The following is a 17768-nucleotide window of genomic DNA, read 5'->3' on the forward strand; positions in this document are numbered from 1 at the left end:
TCTGTGTCTGTCCCTGAGTAACAATTCTGTGTCCCTGAGTAACAATTCTGTGTCCCTCAGTAACAATTCTGTGTCCCTCAGTAACAATTCTGTGTCCCTCAGTAACAATTCTGTGTCTGTCCCTGAGTAACAATTCTGTGTCCCTCAGTAACAATTCTGTGTCCCTCAGTAACAATTCTGTGTCTGTCCCTGAGTAACAATTCTGTGTCCCTGAGTAACAATTCTGTGTCCCTCAGTAACAATTCTGTGTCCCTGAGTAACAATTCTGTGTCCCTCAGTAACAATTCTGTGTCTGTCCCTGAGTAACAATTCTGTGTCCCTGAGTAACAATTCTGTGTCCCTGAGTAACAATTCTGTGTCCCTCAGTAACAATTCTGTGTCCCTCAGTAACAAATCTGTGTCTGTACCTGAGTAACAATTCTGTGTCTGTCCCTGAGTAACAATTCTGTGTCTTTTCCTGAGTAACAATTCTGTGTCCCTCAGTAACAATTCTGTGTCCCTCAGCAACAATTCTGTGTCTGTCCCTGAGTAACAATTCTGTGTCCCTAAGTAACGTTTCTTTGGCCCTAAGTAACGGTTCTGTGTCCCTAAGTAACAATTCTGTGTCTGTCCCTTAGTAACAATTCTGTGTCCCTAAGTAACGTTTCTTTGGCCCTAAGTAACGGTTCTGTGTCCCTAAGTAACAATTCTGTGGCCCTAAGTAACGTTTCTGTGGCCCTAAGTAACGAATCTGTGGCCCTAAGTAACGTTTCTGTGGCCCTAAGTAACGTTTCTGTGGCCCTAAGTAACGTTTCTGTGGCCCTATGTAACGATTCTGTGGCCCTAAGTAACGTTTCTGTGGCCCTAAGTAACGTTTCTGTGGCCCTAAGTAACGATTCTGTGGCCCTAAGTAACGTTTCTGTGTCCCTAAGTAACGATTCTGTTGCCCTAAGTAACGTTTCTGTGTCCCTAAGTAACGATTCTGTGTCCCTAAGTGACGTTTCTCTGGCCCTAAGTAACGTTTCTGTGTCCCTAAGTAACGATTCTGTGGCTCTAAGTAACGTTTCTCTGGCCCTAAGTAACGTTTCTGTGTCCCTAAGGCTACGTTCACACTAGCCTTGTGTGCAGGCGGCAGAGAGGCATTTGGGAAGCGTTTTTACCGCTTCCCAAACGCCTCTGCCAATTCTGCACATTACAGCACATGGTGCTGTTCTAACGGGAGCGTTTGCGTCGCGTCGCGTTGCGTCACGGCAAAACGGACGCCTCTGGACGAGTCAGGAGGCTTTGAAGCCTCCTATTCTCGTCTATGGTGCCGCTCCGCAAACGCCCGGCCAGCGTTTGCGGTGTGGTTGCGACGCGGTTGCGGGGCGTTTGCGGAGCGGTAACACCACTCAAACTGCATTATAGGCGTTTGTGGGGCGTTATTAACGCTCGGCAAACGCCTAGCAACCGCCGCTAAACCGCGCATGCGGCGTTTGCGGAGCGTTTGCCGAGCGTTAATAACGCTCCGCAAACGCCGGACCAACGCTTGCCAAAAGCTATAGGGGCATTTGGCAAGCGTTGGCAAAACAGCCTAGTGTGAACGAGCCCTAACTCTCTCCCTCAATACAGCCAGGTCTGCCTCTCTTGAATGACTGGAGGCAAATGGAGAATTCTAAAATGGCCGCAATTTTTAGCTCGACCATTACACAGTGCTGGCTGGCTGGCTGCTGATTGGCTAATGCGATCACATGTCATGAATGAATGCATTATGGGTCAGCGTGCCTTGTCTGCGCGCCTTCCCAGAGATCCCCGCTCCGTTGCCGCACATGTCGCCGCCATTTTTGGAAAAATTTCGATTCGCGCATCCGAAGTCTGCTAATCTTCGGATTCGTCGCGAATCAAAATTTTCCTAATATTTGAAACGAATTCCACTTCGCCAAGTTCGATTCGCTCATCTCTACTGAAGAGGTTACAATTTGTCAAAGAGCACATTGACTGGCCTAAAGAGAAATGGCGCAACATTTTGTGGACTGATGAAAGTAAGATTGTTCTTTTTAGGTCTAGTGGCCGGAGACAGTTTGTCAGACGACCCCCAAACACTGAATTCAAGCCACAGTACACTGTGAAGACAGTGAAGCATGGTTGCCCAAGCATCATGATATGGGGATGTTTCTCATACTACGGTGTTCAGCCTATTTATCGCATACCAGGGATCATGGATCAGTTTGAATACATTAGAATACTTGAAGAGGTCATGCTGCCTTATGCTGAAGAGGAAATGCCCTTGAAATGGGTGTTCCAACAAGACAACGACCCCAAACACACCAGTAAACGTGAAACATCTTGGTTCCAGACCAACAAGATTGACGTTATGGAGTGGCCAGCCCAATCCCTGGATCTTAATCCAATAGAAAACTTGTGGGGTAACATCAAAAATGCAGTTTCTGAGGCAAAACCAAGAAATAGAGAAGAACTGTGGAATGTAGTCTAGTCATCCTGGGCTGGAATACCAGTTCACAGGTGCCAGAAGTTGGTTGACTCCATGCAACACAGATGTGCAGCAGTTCTCAGAAACAGTGCTTATACAACTAAATATTAATTAAGTGATTCAAAGGAAAGCAAAATCTTCAAACATTTTTCAGTTTATATAGTGAATGTTTTAGTTTGTAAAGAAGAATACAAACATTGCTATTTTTTTGAACAGTCTAATATTCACTTTTCTTCAATTTTATTAGAGGAACAACACAAATTTGATATATTTTTCTTCATGTTTTGATTTGGAATAGAATGTGTAGTTTTCCCAAAGCATTTGTGCGTATGGAAATAAAAGCTATTAGAAGGATTTTGAGCTTTATTCACTTTTTTCAACACACTGCTATTATTTTGAACACAACTGTGTGTGTGTGTGTGTGTGTGTGTATATATATATATATATATATATATATATATATGCAAGCATTTGTAATTCTGGTGGATGCACCCCTACTAAACAATCTGATTTGTTTCTGCAACTGAGTGGTGCAGTTCATTCAACCCCAGCCTCTAATGACTGAGCTAGCTGATAAGGTTTTCTTTTTGCTCTTTGTTCTTATCAACATGTTCAAGAGATTGGCAGCACTATGGCAGGCCATAGATGATGCTACTTTCTTTCCTGCAACCCCGGGGAGCTATCGTTGCTAGGAGAACACAATGATTATTGGTATCAGTTATAGCTGCTGACAATCATCGCATGTAAAAATCTGATATTCTAGTTGTACCCAAGTCGTACAACAATCAAATTGGGTACAATCAGCCTGCCCATAGATTGTTTGAATCTCAGCCGGTCCCTATTGGAACTGAGCGAGATTCAGACCATCTATGGGTGGCTTAAGCAAAGGAATACAGCTTTGGCAAATTCATCTCCCTCTGCCAATCCTGCTATGCAGATGATTAAAGGAGGCTGATATCAGTAGGGATTCATGCACTTATACTAGTTTTATCTAAGATTTTTTAAAAGTCTAAATAAATGAATTAAATCATGTTTATAATAGCTGTCTGGTGTGATTTACCATGTGCAGGTTTACCTACTGAAAAAAATGTAATTCAGTAGGCTTGCCACCTGTTATCTGTTAATCAAAATATGAGTAATAAAACCGATACATAATATGCAAGATGAATTTTAGTTTAGCTAAGAACAGCATTTTTACAACAGTATTGTTCTTCTATCAATAGTATTTAGTTTGCATTCTCTGTGTGATTCCCTTGAGAGATAGTCACAGCATGACCTAGTTTTTTTCTGTATTACAAGAACTAAATACCTTTTTTATCGGTTGTCTTTCTCTGCTCATGCCAAGCATGCTGTAGGTGTTGCTGTAAATGTCACATAGTATTAGCAAAAGCTGCAACACTGGGGATTTCATGAATTAAAACAAAAATGTTAATATTGAATCATGATGAGAAAAATGTATACTAGAAAATAAAGGAAGTATCTAGAAATAGTACAGTTCCATACACCTATTTAATGACAAGTTTTAGCATTACTTACAGTAAAGCCTCTTGCACACGGGCATCATAATTTACTATGGTTTAATCAGGAACTTGTAACATTAATGTGCAAGGGGCCAAAAACTGTGTCAGGACCTGAGTAGAGTTGACTATAGGTGAGTAAAGGTGTGTAAGTGTAGACGAGTAAAATCCTTCATTATTGCCAGTATGTTGGCCCTTTGCACACGGGTGTCACAAGTTCCTGAGTAAACATCAGCAAATCATGACACCTGTGTGCAAGGGGCCTAAACGAGTAAACGCCCATGTAAATTACTGTACTCAAATATAAAAAAGTTATTTTTTTTGTTTTATTGCTCTGTACTCAATGCTGTATTACTGATCTTTACTCAGCTGTGTGCAATGTCCTATAGACAACAATTCATCTTTTTTCGGATCAGTAAAAAAGTCAGCATTTTTTTACTCCCAAGTGCAACAGGAAAGTTAAAGAAGAACTCCAGTGTAAACAAAATTTTCAATAGTATCTCTCTCTTTATCTCTCTCTCTGTATATATAGTATACTGTGTATATAAAAAAAAAAGCCAGTAAATAGTAATAAGCAATCAACCAAAGTGTACACATGTTAATAAAGGGTTTCTTTGGACATGACCAGTTTATGCTTTCATCCCCCCCAACTATGTTCAGTGTAAATCTATACCGGTACATCTATGTAGGTAAGTATATGATATACAGAGTTAGAATTACACTAAGCAAGCATTTATATTCTAATAAGGAAGATTTCAAATTCATTTTAAACAAGCAAACCTTGGTGAAACCTGGTCCCCATTGCTGCACCCTATATTGCAGGTAAATTGTTTTTCTTATTTAAAGATGTGATTGGGCTTGACATTTATTTAACATAATGGGAAATCTTTGTTTTACTGTTATCAGGGGATCAAATATAAATACTGAAGGACAGAAAAGTTTAAGAATTTATTTAGTATATTAGGAAATAATACAGTGATCAAAAGTGTCCTTGTGCATTGTGTATCAAGAAACGTAAAAATAAATCAGTATGTGGAATCTCTTAAAAGAATGGTGTGTTAAATGCCTGACTGAAGTCACAGAAATGGATATGCAGTCAGATACTTAAGTGCTACCAAAATCCATATTCATAGTCGTACTGCCACTTTCCTATTATAACATCTGTGCAGGGAGTCTAAATGTTAGGGATCTGGGTATGACCACAAATGTGTGGACTAACACAGGGAAACGCAGACTTCAGGTATAGTGTGAACAAGACAATGTATTAAGACTAAACAAAACATAGACGCAGTGCAAGACTAAACATAAACACAGTGCAAACAAACCAACCCAAACCTCTATAACAATAGAAACAATACTAAGCGTAGTCTGGCAGGCCGGGTCGGTAGCAAACGGGTAGGCAGGGCACAAGGAGCAGGCGGAAGAGTAGTCAGGAATAGCCGAGGTCAGGACAGGCGGAGTTCATGCAGAGTCAGGAATCGAAGCAGAATCTGGATCAGGCAGACAGGATGCAGGTACAGGGGCCCATGGGAAACATACACCAAGGCCCTGATCACAGGCCTGGCCATTCCTTAAATACACCTGTTGTAATCAGCTTCAGGTGATGGCTCATTGCAGGAGTGAGCCTCTGGTTGCTGAGAGCACCAGCTGGCCAGCCCTGGTACTGCAGCCCACAAGGCAGGTGAGTCCCACCACCACTGGCAAGTCCATTCCTGACACTAAATATGGCTGTGTAGTCCAAAAGGGACCATAGTTAGACCCAATGTTCTCATTAAACTGTAAAAGAATTGGTCTGAAGCACTCCCTTTTTCCTCTGCAATAAATGCCTGGGTTAGGACACATGTGATAAGGGGTGTGGATGTTCACAATCACAAATCATAACATGAATTTGAAAGAGGAAAGAACTCTTTGTAGCAGAGGTATTTCATTTTGCTTCAGTATATGATTGAAGTGGAACAGCCAAAACCTTTGAAGGCAATTAGGCTGTGTCCCCATTGAGGAAATCCCACCTTACTTCCTGTCCCAATGACTGTTGCTACAACAACAAAGTACAATCTCTCCACTGATGGTTGCCACTGAAACAGAAAATAAGTCTTCTCAATCACTTAACAGGGGCATCTGTCATAGGGACGTCTGTCAAATGTGATATTTCCCCTCATATTGGGAAGGATTCTTCTCATCTTTTAAGAGCTGAGAAAGATTCTTTGTTCTGGAGTGTTGAAAGTTGTTGATATATTGAAATAGATTTTTGTACTAGTTACTGTAAATCAGAATGCCTATTATAACTTAGAGGAGGGTGTTGGAAGTTAGAACAATTTAGGCTAGGATAGAGGATGTCCAAGCTGAAATCCTGGATTGTTTTAAGATTGCACTTTCATCCAGCTTTGCATTACTAAATCATGTAGGGACCATTCTGTTCCAGATACTCCCCCCCCCCCCCCCCCCACACACACTTTTTTGGCAAGGCAATTGAAGTTACATAACTTCCAACCAATAAAATGCAAGCTAGAAGGGCTTAGATAGTTCAGTCATGACCACTGTAAACACACATCTTCTCTCACTAGACATTCACTAGACTTTTTCATAGTCTTTGTTTCATGTCGAGAAGTAAATTGTTAGCTTGCAAAACATGTTTTTGTGTCCAAAAATGTTGTATGTAACCTCATCTTGAATCACTTTGTCAGATTGTTTTACTCACTGCTAGCCCAAACTGCTACTCTAACCAGTCTTTTAAGTGCTTTTGTTCAATAATTCTTAAAGTGTTACTAAACTCATGTCCCTGCTTTCACTATATTGGTTCTCCCACAGTACACAGAACATGAAAATGCAATTATTTTAGTAAATATAAACTGCTAAATACTTTTTCTCATCAGCCGTATATAACAATCTTGTGACTTCTATCAGTGTCCAGCTGAGCACTGGTTATTAAGCTTGTAGGAGGAGTTTTCATTCTGCTCTGACTGTCCTATGAAGCTGCATAACTCCTGACCACCTGTCTGGACAGTGCTGATTGATGTGCTGATCACATGCACCCTCCCAAAGGAAAAGAAAAACTCTCTAGCAATACACACTAAACTAAGCATATGCAGAGTGATTCCTAGAGGTTCAGTGAAGACAGGATCAAACTTCCTTTATACACAATGCAGATGATTAACCCCATAGGTTCCACAGTGAGTATAACAAGCATGCTTTACTGCATATACAGAATGATTTTACTGTTGTGGGCTTAGTAACACTTTAATTGTGAGTGCATCAGACGTTTGTTCCAGCACAATAAACATATAATGCAGTAAAGTAGACTTTTGGGACTCAATCTATAGTATGCTAGAATTTTACAGTATATACTGACAGCAACAAATATCATTTATACATATACAAATGAAATTTGATTATGCTTTCTGTATAATAATTAATAGTATTTTTCCACAAATGTAAACACAATTTAATATACAGATGTTAAAATGGATGAATCTAAAGCACTGCTAAATTTGCACTAAGCTAGAAGAAACCAGACTGAACATACCATCGGTAGGGTGTGCAAAGTACCATAAGCCTTAGAAACCAAACCGATTTAATCTTTGCTGTCACTTGAGTAAATTTTGATAGTAAGTTGAAATTTTCTTGACATGGTTAACTGCAATTTTATGCATTTTAATTGCAATTTGTAATTAAATGTGCCCAAGTGTGAGAGTACTACATAGTCAAGGTTTGTTGAGAATAATCAAACAATTCCCAATCAAATGATTATTTAATTTATTTGACAGGCAAGATTATTGAAGAACTGAAAAGAAATCAGCTTGAGAAGAATACATTGGTATATTTTACGTCTGATAATGGAGGACATGTAGAGGAGATTTCCTCTACTGGCGAAGTTCATGGAGGATGGAATGGAATCTACAAAGGTAATATTTTTTTTTTATAAATATATAAAATGTTCAATAATCCCAAATTCAGTTATTGAATGGAAAGTCATGCATCTTTATTTACAATAATTAGCTTACAATTGTCTTTAACAGTCCTATATAAAAGAAGAACTCAAATAGAGAAACATGATATTGAGCAGCTGAACTAGTCAAACACCTAAAACACAATTGAAAAACCAGAGCCTCTTTACCTGCCAAAAGGTTTTTGTTTCTATCCAACCAGGGGTGGACTGACAACTCATGGGGCCCCGAGTAATAAGAGATAATGGGGTCCCCTGTGTCCCCGCCTACTTGCCAGCCACACCCACACAATGCCACATCTACATATTGCAGTTCAGCTGCATAGAATGGACATTTAAATATTTACTGCAGCAAAGACTGCATGAATGTCCCCGGCTTCTTTCCGTAGAAGCCACTGGGCACTTCCAGGTTTAAAGATGGCTACCATGGGTGGGAAGTAAGTCAGAGAGGGAAGTGAAAGAGAAGGGATGAGAGAGAGGAGGGGTGAGAGAGACAGAGGAAGAGGAGTAAGAGAGAGAAAGGGATGAGAGAGGAGGGGTGAGAGAGAAGGGTGTATTTTAAATTGCGCAAACAATTTGCCATGGCTTAAAAGGGGTATGGTTAAATAGTGTTTGAGATGACTTACATGCAGAATGTGTTAATGTTAAATAGGGAATGTACAGCGTGCAGTGTATGGGTAGTATGTACAGGGAGGGGAGTGTGGAGTTCATGATAGTGGGTAGTATGTACAGGGAGAGGAGTGCGGAGTGTATAGCAGTAGGTAGTATGTACAGGGAGAGGAGTGCGGAGTGTATGGCGGTTGGTAGTATGTACAGGGAAAGGATTGCGGAGTGTAAAGCGGGGTAGTATGTGCAGGATGGTGTCAGTAGATCTGTATTTTTATTATTATTGTTTTTTACAATTTTATAATTTTTTTTTTAAATGTAATGTTTTTATTATTTTCATTATTTTTTCAAAATGCTTTTGGGTGGTCAGTGGATGGTGTCAGTAGAGCAACGGCATGGGTGTCAGTTTTTTTTTTTTTTTTATTACTATTTAATTTTTTTAATTATTTTTTACAATTTATTTTTGTATTAATTTTTTTCACAATGGTTTTGTGGGGGCAGTGGACAGTGTCAGTAGGGAGTGAACAGGGAGCACTAGTTATGTTGGGCTGTAAATAGATTGGGATAAATAAACAGATGAATAAACAGAACCTGTACCCCCTTATATGAGGAGGAAAGAAGGAAGGGAGGGAGGGAATGGATGGAGGAAGGGAAGGAAGTAAAGGAAGGAGGGGAGGAAGGAAGGGGGAAAAGTGAGGGAATGGATGGATGGAGGAAGGAAGGAATGAAGGAAGGGGAGTGAGGGAAGGAGGGAAGAAAGGGGAGGGAGGGAAGGAAGGAATTAAGGAAGGAAGGGAATGAAAGGAGGGGAGGGAGGAAAGAATGAAGGAAGGGGATGAAGGAGGGCAGGGAAGGAAAAAAAGGGAGGGCAGGAATGGATAAAGGAAGTAAGGATGGAAGGGGAGGGAGGAAAGAGAGGGAGAAAGAAAGGAGGGGAAGAAAGAAGAAAGGGTAGGAACAAAGGTGGGGAGGGAAGGACTCATGTGGATGGTACCTGGTTTACCGGCACATTCAGAATCATCACAGAGCTGCAATCTGATCTGGACACAATTTCCCCACACAATCTCTTCGGACTGGAGTGTGGGCGGGGACAGGGGTGGTGGGGAGTGTGGGCAGGGACAGGGGAGGCAGAGCAGATCTGGGCTCTCTCCTCTGCTCTGCCATTGGTGTGGTGGATGGGGAGAGGGGCTGGGCAAATTGAGGTATCCGAGAGGGAGCTGAGTAGCACACAGGGGGAATGGGATGGCTAAGCAGCACACGGGAGGCCAAGAAGGGAAATCTGATGCACAGTCAGGGATGATCGGTGCAGCGGTAGGAACAGTGACAAGCACTGATCTCCCTGTATGGCTTTCAATGAAGCAGCTGAAAGCTATTTCTCCTCTCCCTCGCGGCTTTCAGCTGCTTTATTGAAAGCCATACAGGGAGATTGGTGCTTGTCACTGTCCCCACCGCTGCATCACCGATTTTGCTCCTGATACATTTCATCCGTGGGTGCAGGGTGTGTGTATTGAACACCCTGCACTCATGGATGATACGTCACTGCCTCTCACCTTCCTACTGCCCACCAGCTCCATCACCAGCAGCCGGTACAAAGCACTACCACTGGCCAGGACCTAAACTCCCTCAAAGGTGAGCTACTTCCAGGATCTGAGACTGCCACCTCCTCCACTCCCCACATTGTCACCGGACAGTGAGCCTCTCACGGGGCCCCCTACTGACCCTGGGCCCTCGGGCAATGCCCGAATGGTCAGTCTGCCCTTGTATCCAACCTATCCTTATGCATATGTGATAGTCCTGGACCATTAAAAGTGAAAATTGGTTCAGATGGATCTACCATAAAGTGATTATTCCTTCAAAGAAGTAGATTTGTTCTTGAAATATAGTATAGATGGACCCTGTTCTGGTCCTAGGCTGCTACCTTTCTGATAGCAATAGAGGAAGTGCTCCATAGATGACAAATTCTTGGATGTGTACTGAGAAGTGCCTGGTTCAAAACTGCATTTCACTTGCAGGTCTTTTAATGGTTAAGATCATTAAATACAGCCAACATCCTTTAGGGAAAAAAGCCCCCCCCCCCCTTTCAGGGCTCAAATAGTTTAAGTTAATAAAATCATGACATACTGCTCTAGGGGAACTGTGTTAAAGCTTGATGAAGGCTAATATCTCCTGATGACACTAAAGGCAATCAGCTGAGCTTGGTGATTTACATAAACCTCACAGAGAGCAAATCTATGGCAGTGACCTGACTTTTCTTTACTGTGGCAAATCAATGCAACTAGCTCACCTCCCTGCCCTTGACTGTGAGTGGAAAGTGATGGAGAAGAAGCAGACTGATGAACTGATTCTTCTGCTTTCTATTCCTATGAACATATTGCATATAAGCCCAAGTACACACAGCAGTCTGTATGCTTTTGTGCAAGAGATGACAAATACCGATATGAAAAAAGATTTACATACGTATGCTGGTAGAAGATGTACGTACATTCAACAATTTCTGTTCAATACATAACTGCAGAATTTAAATATTTACATAGTTCCCTGGCATTTACCTTTAACTGTTTTCAACATATTTTTTTTGCAAAAAACAATGGACACATTTCCAGAAAGCTTACAATTATGTAACTTTTCACTGCTTCACTATATTGTGATAATTGGCAGCACAGGTTTTTGTTCCCGTACAAACCTCTGCAGCTATTACAAGCTGAAGAGGAGGAGAGGTTATGCATAGGTCTCATTTTTTTATTGTTACACATGTACTTGATGATTACATCCATGGAGATTGCACAAACACAAAATGTCATTGCATAGAATTTGCTCTCAGAATTAGCTTTATAGTAAATAATGGGACGTTGGTCGAGTGCATATATATATATATATTTGAATATGAACATTTTTTTCCCTTTCTTCTGTATGTGTTATTATGTCCTCTGGGCTAACTTTCTACCAAAATATTGTTTTAATGCTATTTAAGTAGACATGGGAAGGACATTTAATTCAGCATATGCAGGTTTTATTTAATAAAACTGTCACACAAAGCAATGATGACGATGCAAATGTAGTTATCCATGACAACCAATATAAAGTCACTTGTGTTTTTGACTATAGTTAACTGCAATTTGATTAGTTGCTATGGTTACTTTACTTGTCCCACTATTATTACTGTTTAGACTGCTTCACATAATAATAGTAATGAGGCTATTTCTTTTCCTGCACTTTAAGTTATAATGCAGATTAGGTTGAATGTTTAAATGTAAGTAAAGTGTGTTCGGCTGAAAGTAGATATGTGCTTTTCATTTTTATTTCATCTATTTTCACATCCCAATTCTGCTGATTTCCTGCAGCTTCTTTGTAACCACTTCCTGTCTACATGTACTGGCTCTAGTGTGGGCTGCACATCATTGCTCTGGGTTGGATTTCTAATGGTAACAGGGGATCATTCCTGTACAATGTGTGTTGGCATGACTGTTTTTGAAGTCCAGATGTGTGTTTCAGGGTGACAACTCCTGTGGACAACTAGAAAACAATTGTCATACCATAACAAGAACTGAGCCTTTCTGAACCATTCTGTCCGAAAGTAACATTCTGAATAAATCACCAGATATAATTTTAATGAAAGCTGCACATTTAAAATAATTGAAAATAGCTTTCAAAAATAAAATATCTTGTTATCTAAGATTTTTTCAAACTTATATAGGATTTGTTAATTGGTTTTGAATCTACTTCAAGTGTAATGTAATACGATCTATAAATATGTTCAAGGAGGAAAAGCTACATGCTGGGAAGGGGGAATACGTGTCCCGGGACTTATTCAATGGCCTGGAGTTATAGAAGCTGGAACTATTATTAATGAACCAACAAGCAACATGGATATTTTCCCTACAATTGTTAAACTTTCTGGATCAATTGTTCCTCAAGACAGGTATTTTTTTTATAATTTATGTATAGACTTCCCTAGATCACATTTCTTTCTCTTTGAACTGTCTCTGTTTGGATTCCCCCCCCCCAAAAAAAGTAAATGGAAGTATATTATTTAATCTGATCTCCTGAAACGAACAAACTTATGCAATAAGAAAAAAAGAGATAACCCTTACCAATCAGAATTTATATTTTTTTAACATAATAAAGGGATAAATGATTGATTGCTAAGGTTACTGGACTTCGCTAGGTAATGAATTTCTATGCTGCCTGGCATGCAGGAGTGCTATCTTCTGCATAGCTGCAAGCATGTGAAAATAGTTAGGAGGGATGCCTTGAAAGAGAAGAAAAAAAGTTGGCACATGACGTGCATTGCCCACTGAACACCAGGAGGCATGGTCAATAAACTGGGTGTTGCTTTGGTTTGTATGACATGTAGTATAGAGGTTGGTGTCAGCAGCAGTAATGGTTACCTCTAGCATTGGCATGAGAGGCTGCAATAATATCCCCATTCTTTGGTGGTCTGTGTTAGTAATGCTACACTTCCAGCATTGGTGCACAGTCCAGGCTGTAATAAAAACCCTCACCACTGGTGTTTGGTGTCAGGCTAGACTGCAAAAGGAACCCCAATATTCATGGTGAGAGACTTGGTTAGGCTGTAATAGTAATCTCCAAGCATTGGTGGTCAGTAACAGGCTTAGGCAGTAATAAGAGCCAGTCCACCCCTAGCACTGGTTAGACAGTAGAAAGCTTAGGCTGTAAAAATAAACTCCTCCAGCACTGGTGGTCAATGGTAGGTTTAAACAGTAATATGAGCCCCCTCCATCATTAGTGGTCAGTTTCAGGCTTAAGCTGTAATAAGACCCCTCGCAGCATTAAGCATTAGTTGTCAGTGGCAGGCTTAGACTATGAAAAGACCCCCCCCCCCTCCTCCAGCACTGGTGCTCAGTAGTTAGCTTACTTGATAAAATTCTGCTGCCTTAACCCACTGATGGCTGGGATTATACTGTCTGGTTTCTTTTAATGCTGGTGCCAGGACCTAGCACACCACTGGTATTCTGTGTATTACCGGCAGTCAGGGGTGGACTGACAACTCATGGGGCCCCCGGGCAATAGGGGATCATGGGGCCCTTGTGTCCTTGCCCAAACTCAAAAAAGACTATGAAAAAGGTACCAGGGGCATCTCATGAGGCCCCCTACTGACCCCCCGGGCAATAGGGGATCATGGGGCCCCTGTGTCCTTGCCCAAACTCAAAAAAGCCTATGAAAAAGTTACCAGGGGTATTTCATGGGGCCGCCTACTGACCCTGGGCCCTCGGGCAGTGCCCGGGTTTCCAAATGGTCAGTCCGCCCCTGCCGGCAGTGGTGGTATCCTGAGTGTACTGACCCCGCCTCTATTCCCCTCAGGATTCCCGCTGCTCCTTGTATATCTCAACAGAGCAACAATGTTGATGGAGGAAAAAGCCACCATACAACAGGAAAAATGTCTGGTGAAACCAGAACCTGTGAATACATTTGCAGTCATTACCTAATCATTACACCTAAAGATGGCTCTTTAACAGCTGAGATCTCTACTTCAGTGAATTTCCAGAAAGTATAGCTCAATAGCACGATACATTCAGCAGTGAAGCTTCATTTAAATTGCAGAGCATTTCCAACAAAGGTATAAATCAATTAGTTATTTAAAAGTTGTTTAAATCTGAGAGCAACTTTTGTAACTTTGTAATCTATGTCTTCCTCTCAGCCAAGTGGTAAAAGAAAGCCAAGTACTTTAAAACATGACCTGCTTTACCCTCCCGTTTCAAAGTTAAGTTAATTTGTAGTTGAATTAGTTCATCAAAGTGCATTAGAGCATTTTCTTAGTATTCTAAATGTTAAGTTGCTATCAACAGCAGGGTCACTTTTAATTTTGTACTGGAGCATTGGAGCACCATCTGACAGACTGTTACTTTTGCCCAAGTGCATTGAAGAGGCACTCTAAAGCTTATGATTTATTGAATGCTTTTAGGAAACGTAACATAAAGGAAAAGCAAGCACATTATTCAGCTTCTTTTTTTTTCCATTTTTTTCAAATACCTCAGACATTATGCAGATAAATTCAAATCTTGTTACTTTATGTGACTCTGTTCATAATGTCGTAGTCTTTTTCAGCTAAAATGTAAAATTCATCACCATGCATAAGAATTGATATTGAGTCAAAAGCTCAAGAATGCATTTCAGTCATACTACAGTGCAACCAAACATAGTGCATAGCAATCACAGAATCTCTGCAATCAATTTTGTACATGGAAATGAATCAATAACTAGTGCCAGGACAAAACTATACATAATACTGAATTATGTGTGTTTGGAATTGAACTGTATTGTAAGTCTGTGAATTACAGACTTACCTGAGCTGAATCCATTGCAATTAATATATGGTGTTAATTTTAGTTTTACGCAAACTGTTAGACAGGGCCAAATTGTTTTGCAGGCTGGCTGGTAAGTGTTGCTAGGAAATCCTTTGTCCCTCCATGTGCACCTTACTGCTAAGGCTGCTTATAGGTTGGGATGTTTGCCATTTTTTGTGTAGTTGGCTAACTTGGATGCAGGGACGCAGTGGATGCCTTTGCTGTCATTTTGGTATAGCTGGGCGTCAAGTGCGTCCCTGTACCTTTAAGGAGGGATGGGCTCCTCCAGGAACACCTGCCATTAACCTATCCATGGATACATGTACTCCTCCTATGGAGTCTGTAGAAATTTTAGTTAGGTCCACAGTATACAGAGTACCCTTGATGCGGGACTGTGTCTTACACATGTATTTGCAAATTTGTGCAAACAAAATCCTCTGTTTTTAATGCAGACTGTTAGACAGGGCCAAATTGGTTGTTTTTCAGGCTGGCAGGAAAGTGTTGCTGATAAATCCTTTGTTTGCGATGTGCATTGCCCCTCCATGTGCACCTTACTGCTAAGGTTGGGACAGTTGCCATTTTTTATGTTGTAAATTTTAGCAGTTTGTTGATGAGCTAGATTTACTGGTGAATGGTTTTGTACTTTATGTAATGGTCAGTAATGGTCAGGGTCTACTAAAGGGCAAGTTCAAGTCACAGATGGGCTTATTCCTTGATAAAGGCCAAACGCTTTATGGGTAGCAATATAATTTTAGTATTTTTAGTGTTCAGTACTGTTAACACAAAATTCCAGAATGTGTCTCAATGAGGTATAGTAAAAGTGATGACAAAGATCTAATTAAACTTGAGAAGAAGATCCAGTTTTATTGGTCTTGTATGGTGGTCAATTGGCATTGACCAGCAACACAGTGGCATCTTGATTAATCCAGAAATTGTATTGTAAGTACATATTTAATTTCACATCAGCATACGATTCCTTAGTATGACATACACATACTGTACTTGTAGCATTAGTGACATTTTTAACAACAGGGGCATCCATTTGCCAGTTTGAGCTCACATTGGTTATAATAAACAGGTCTGCAGTATGGTTTATGCTTTTAAAGAGGAACTGAATTCTGGAAGCTGTGCCAGAAAAAGCAGGCAGATAGTAAAGGGTTAGTTACCAACATTGCCTATGTTCTCCCAACTGATATTTTTCTCAATTTCTGACGTGCCAAGCTTTGTTTTGAATGTGTGGAGCTGGCCGTAGAGTCAGGCCTCATGTCAGTGTTATGACACAGTTATGACATCACCAGATCTCCTGACACCAGCACCAAGATGTAGCAGTGCCTTAGATTTCACACTGCAGTTACACAGCTATGAGCTTGTGAGGGTTCTTACAGTCCATGAGCACATATACCAGGAGGCACCAATATATTTTTTAGAGATGTTCCAGACAACAGGTAGATTTTCAGGGTACTACTTAGGTACAATAAACATGTAGAGTATATTTATTCCTATAATATACTGTAGCAACTTTTTTACTTTTTTAATTTCAATTCCACTTTATGTTGGCCACACACATGGCACTTTTGAAGACATATTAACCAACTTCAGCTAGAACAAAAAGTGAGGAAATATTTTCAATAGGGGAACAAACAACAATACACACCTGCTAGTGGTTCTAATCCTTTTCAATGCAATACAAACATTTAGATTTTTTTAGGTTGGAGGATAGAAAGTGTGTTACTGGGGTGTCATGGGGTAAAAATAAAGGAAAAAAGTAAAGCAAAATATGCAGCTACCACAACTAAGTACTAATAGGCTGCAACGTATTACATTTATGTTCTTGGGTTTAGATACACTTCAGCTTTTGCAAGTATCTTGGCACATATCTCATGATTTAGTTTGTAAATTCTTGAAATACCTCTATGTCCCCTAATTATCTGAATTCAACTATGCCTGCTGTTCTTGTCCATAATGTCCATTTCTCTTGAGAGATAAGGTAAGAATTAGAAGTGAAGTAATTACTTGAAGTGCCTAATTATATTTGTTTGTTAACTTTTATTGTGATAAGATTCAGCCACAGATAGGCTTAAATAGTGTGTAGCACACATTGTATGCACATAAAATTACTGTTTAAAGGTGAGCTTAAGTTAAATCTAGTTTGAGCCAATGTGAAATTACATTTTCTGGCACAAAAGGAGCATGGTACATGCTTAAATCCAAAACATGAAAACAGTGCAAGGATGCAAAATATATAACACTTTATTGTTTTTTCTAAGTACAGATAAAGTAGGGCCATAGTGTTCATGAAGGATGGGACATCCATTTGGGGAATGCTCATGTTGACTACAGTAGTAAAAAATGTGACTTTACCTGTCTTTAAATACTTTAATCTGAACTCCCGGAAGGTGCCTGTTAGATTGTAAGCTCTTATGAGCAGAGCCCACTTAACCCTCTTGTGTTTCATTGTATGGTAAGTGTACTGTCTCCCGTTAGATTGTAAAGCAATGCTCAAACTGTTGGCTTTATTTAAATATGTTTAATAATACTATTATAGTATTAATGATAATATTATACAAAGAACAAATCAATGCACCTCCATGGTACATGATATATCTTTAAGGATTCTTTTCAATACAGGCAATGCCAGTACCTAAATTGTATAGTTTTTACAGTACATCTTGTTGGAGGCAAACAGCCCAACCAATAAAGTGTTCTGCAGTGCAGATGGCTTGCTGATATTCAGAGAGAGTAAAGTGACAGAGGGATGAGTTCTTCTTGTTTTCAATCCAGTCGTAGAGTAGGGGTAGAGAGTAGACATGAAGGGAAAGTGAAACTGCAGCAGAAAAAGATCAGTTAGGGAAGGGTTATATCAGGATTAAATCATTCATATTATTGCTTTTGTGTGTCCCCCCTGGGGAGATTCACATACTACATTTGCCCTGGTGACAATTGTGTCT

General features: G+C 40.3%; 1 protein-coding gene across 1 annotated transcript in view; it reads left to right on the forward strand.

The window, feature by feature from the left end:
- Positions 1–17768, forward strand: part of LOC149459994 (steryl-sulfatase-like) — a 123800-nt gene that overhangs the window by 21647 nt on the left and 84385 nt on the right. The window contains exons 3-4 of the mRNA XM_089680287.1: positions 7731–7868; positions 12275–12434. Coding sequence (XP_089536413.1) covers positions 7731–7868; positions 12275–12434 — 298 coding nt within the window. The remainder of the gene's footprint in view (positions 1–7730; positions 7869–12274; positions 12435–17768) is intronic.

The sequence above is a fragment of the Staurois parvus genome, unplaced genomic scaffold (genome assembly GCF_062004578.1).
Source record: "Staurois parvus isolate SC_StPar_1 unplaced genomic scaffold, SC_StPar_1.0 ptg000238l, whole genome shotgun sequence".
Taxonomy (NCBI): Eukaryota; Metazoa; Chordata; class Amphibia; order Anura; family Ranidae; genus Staurois; species Staurois parvus.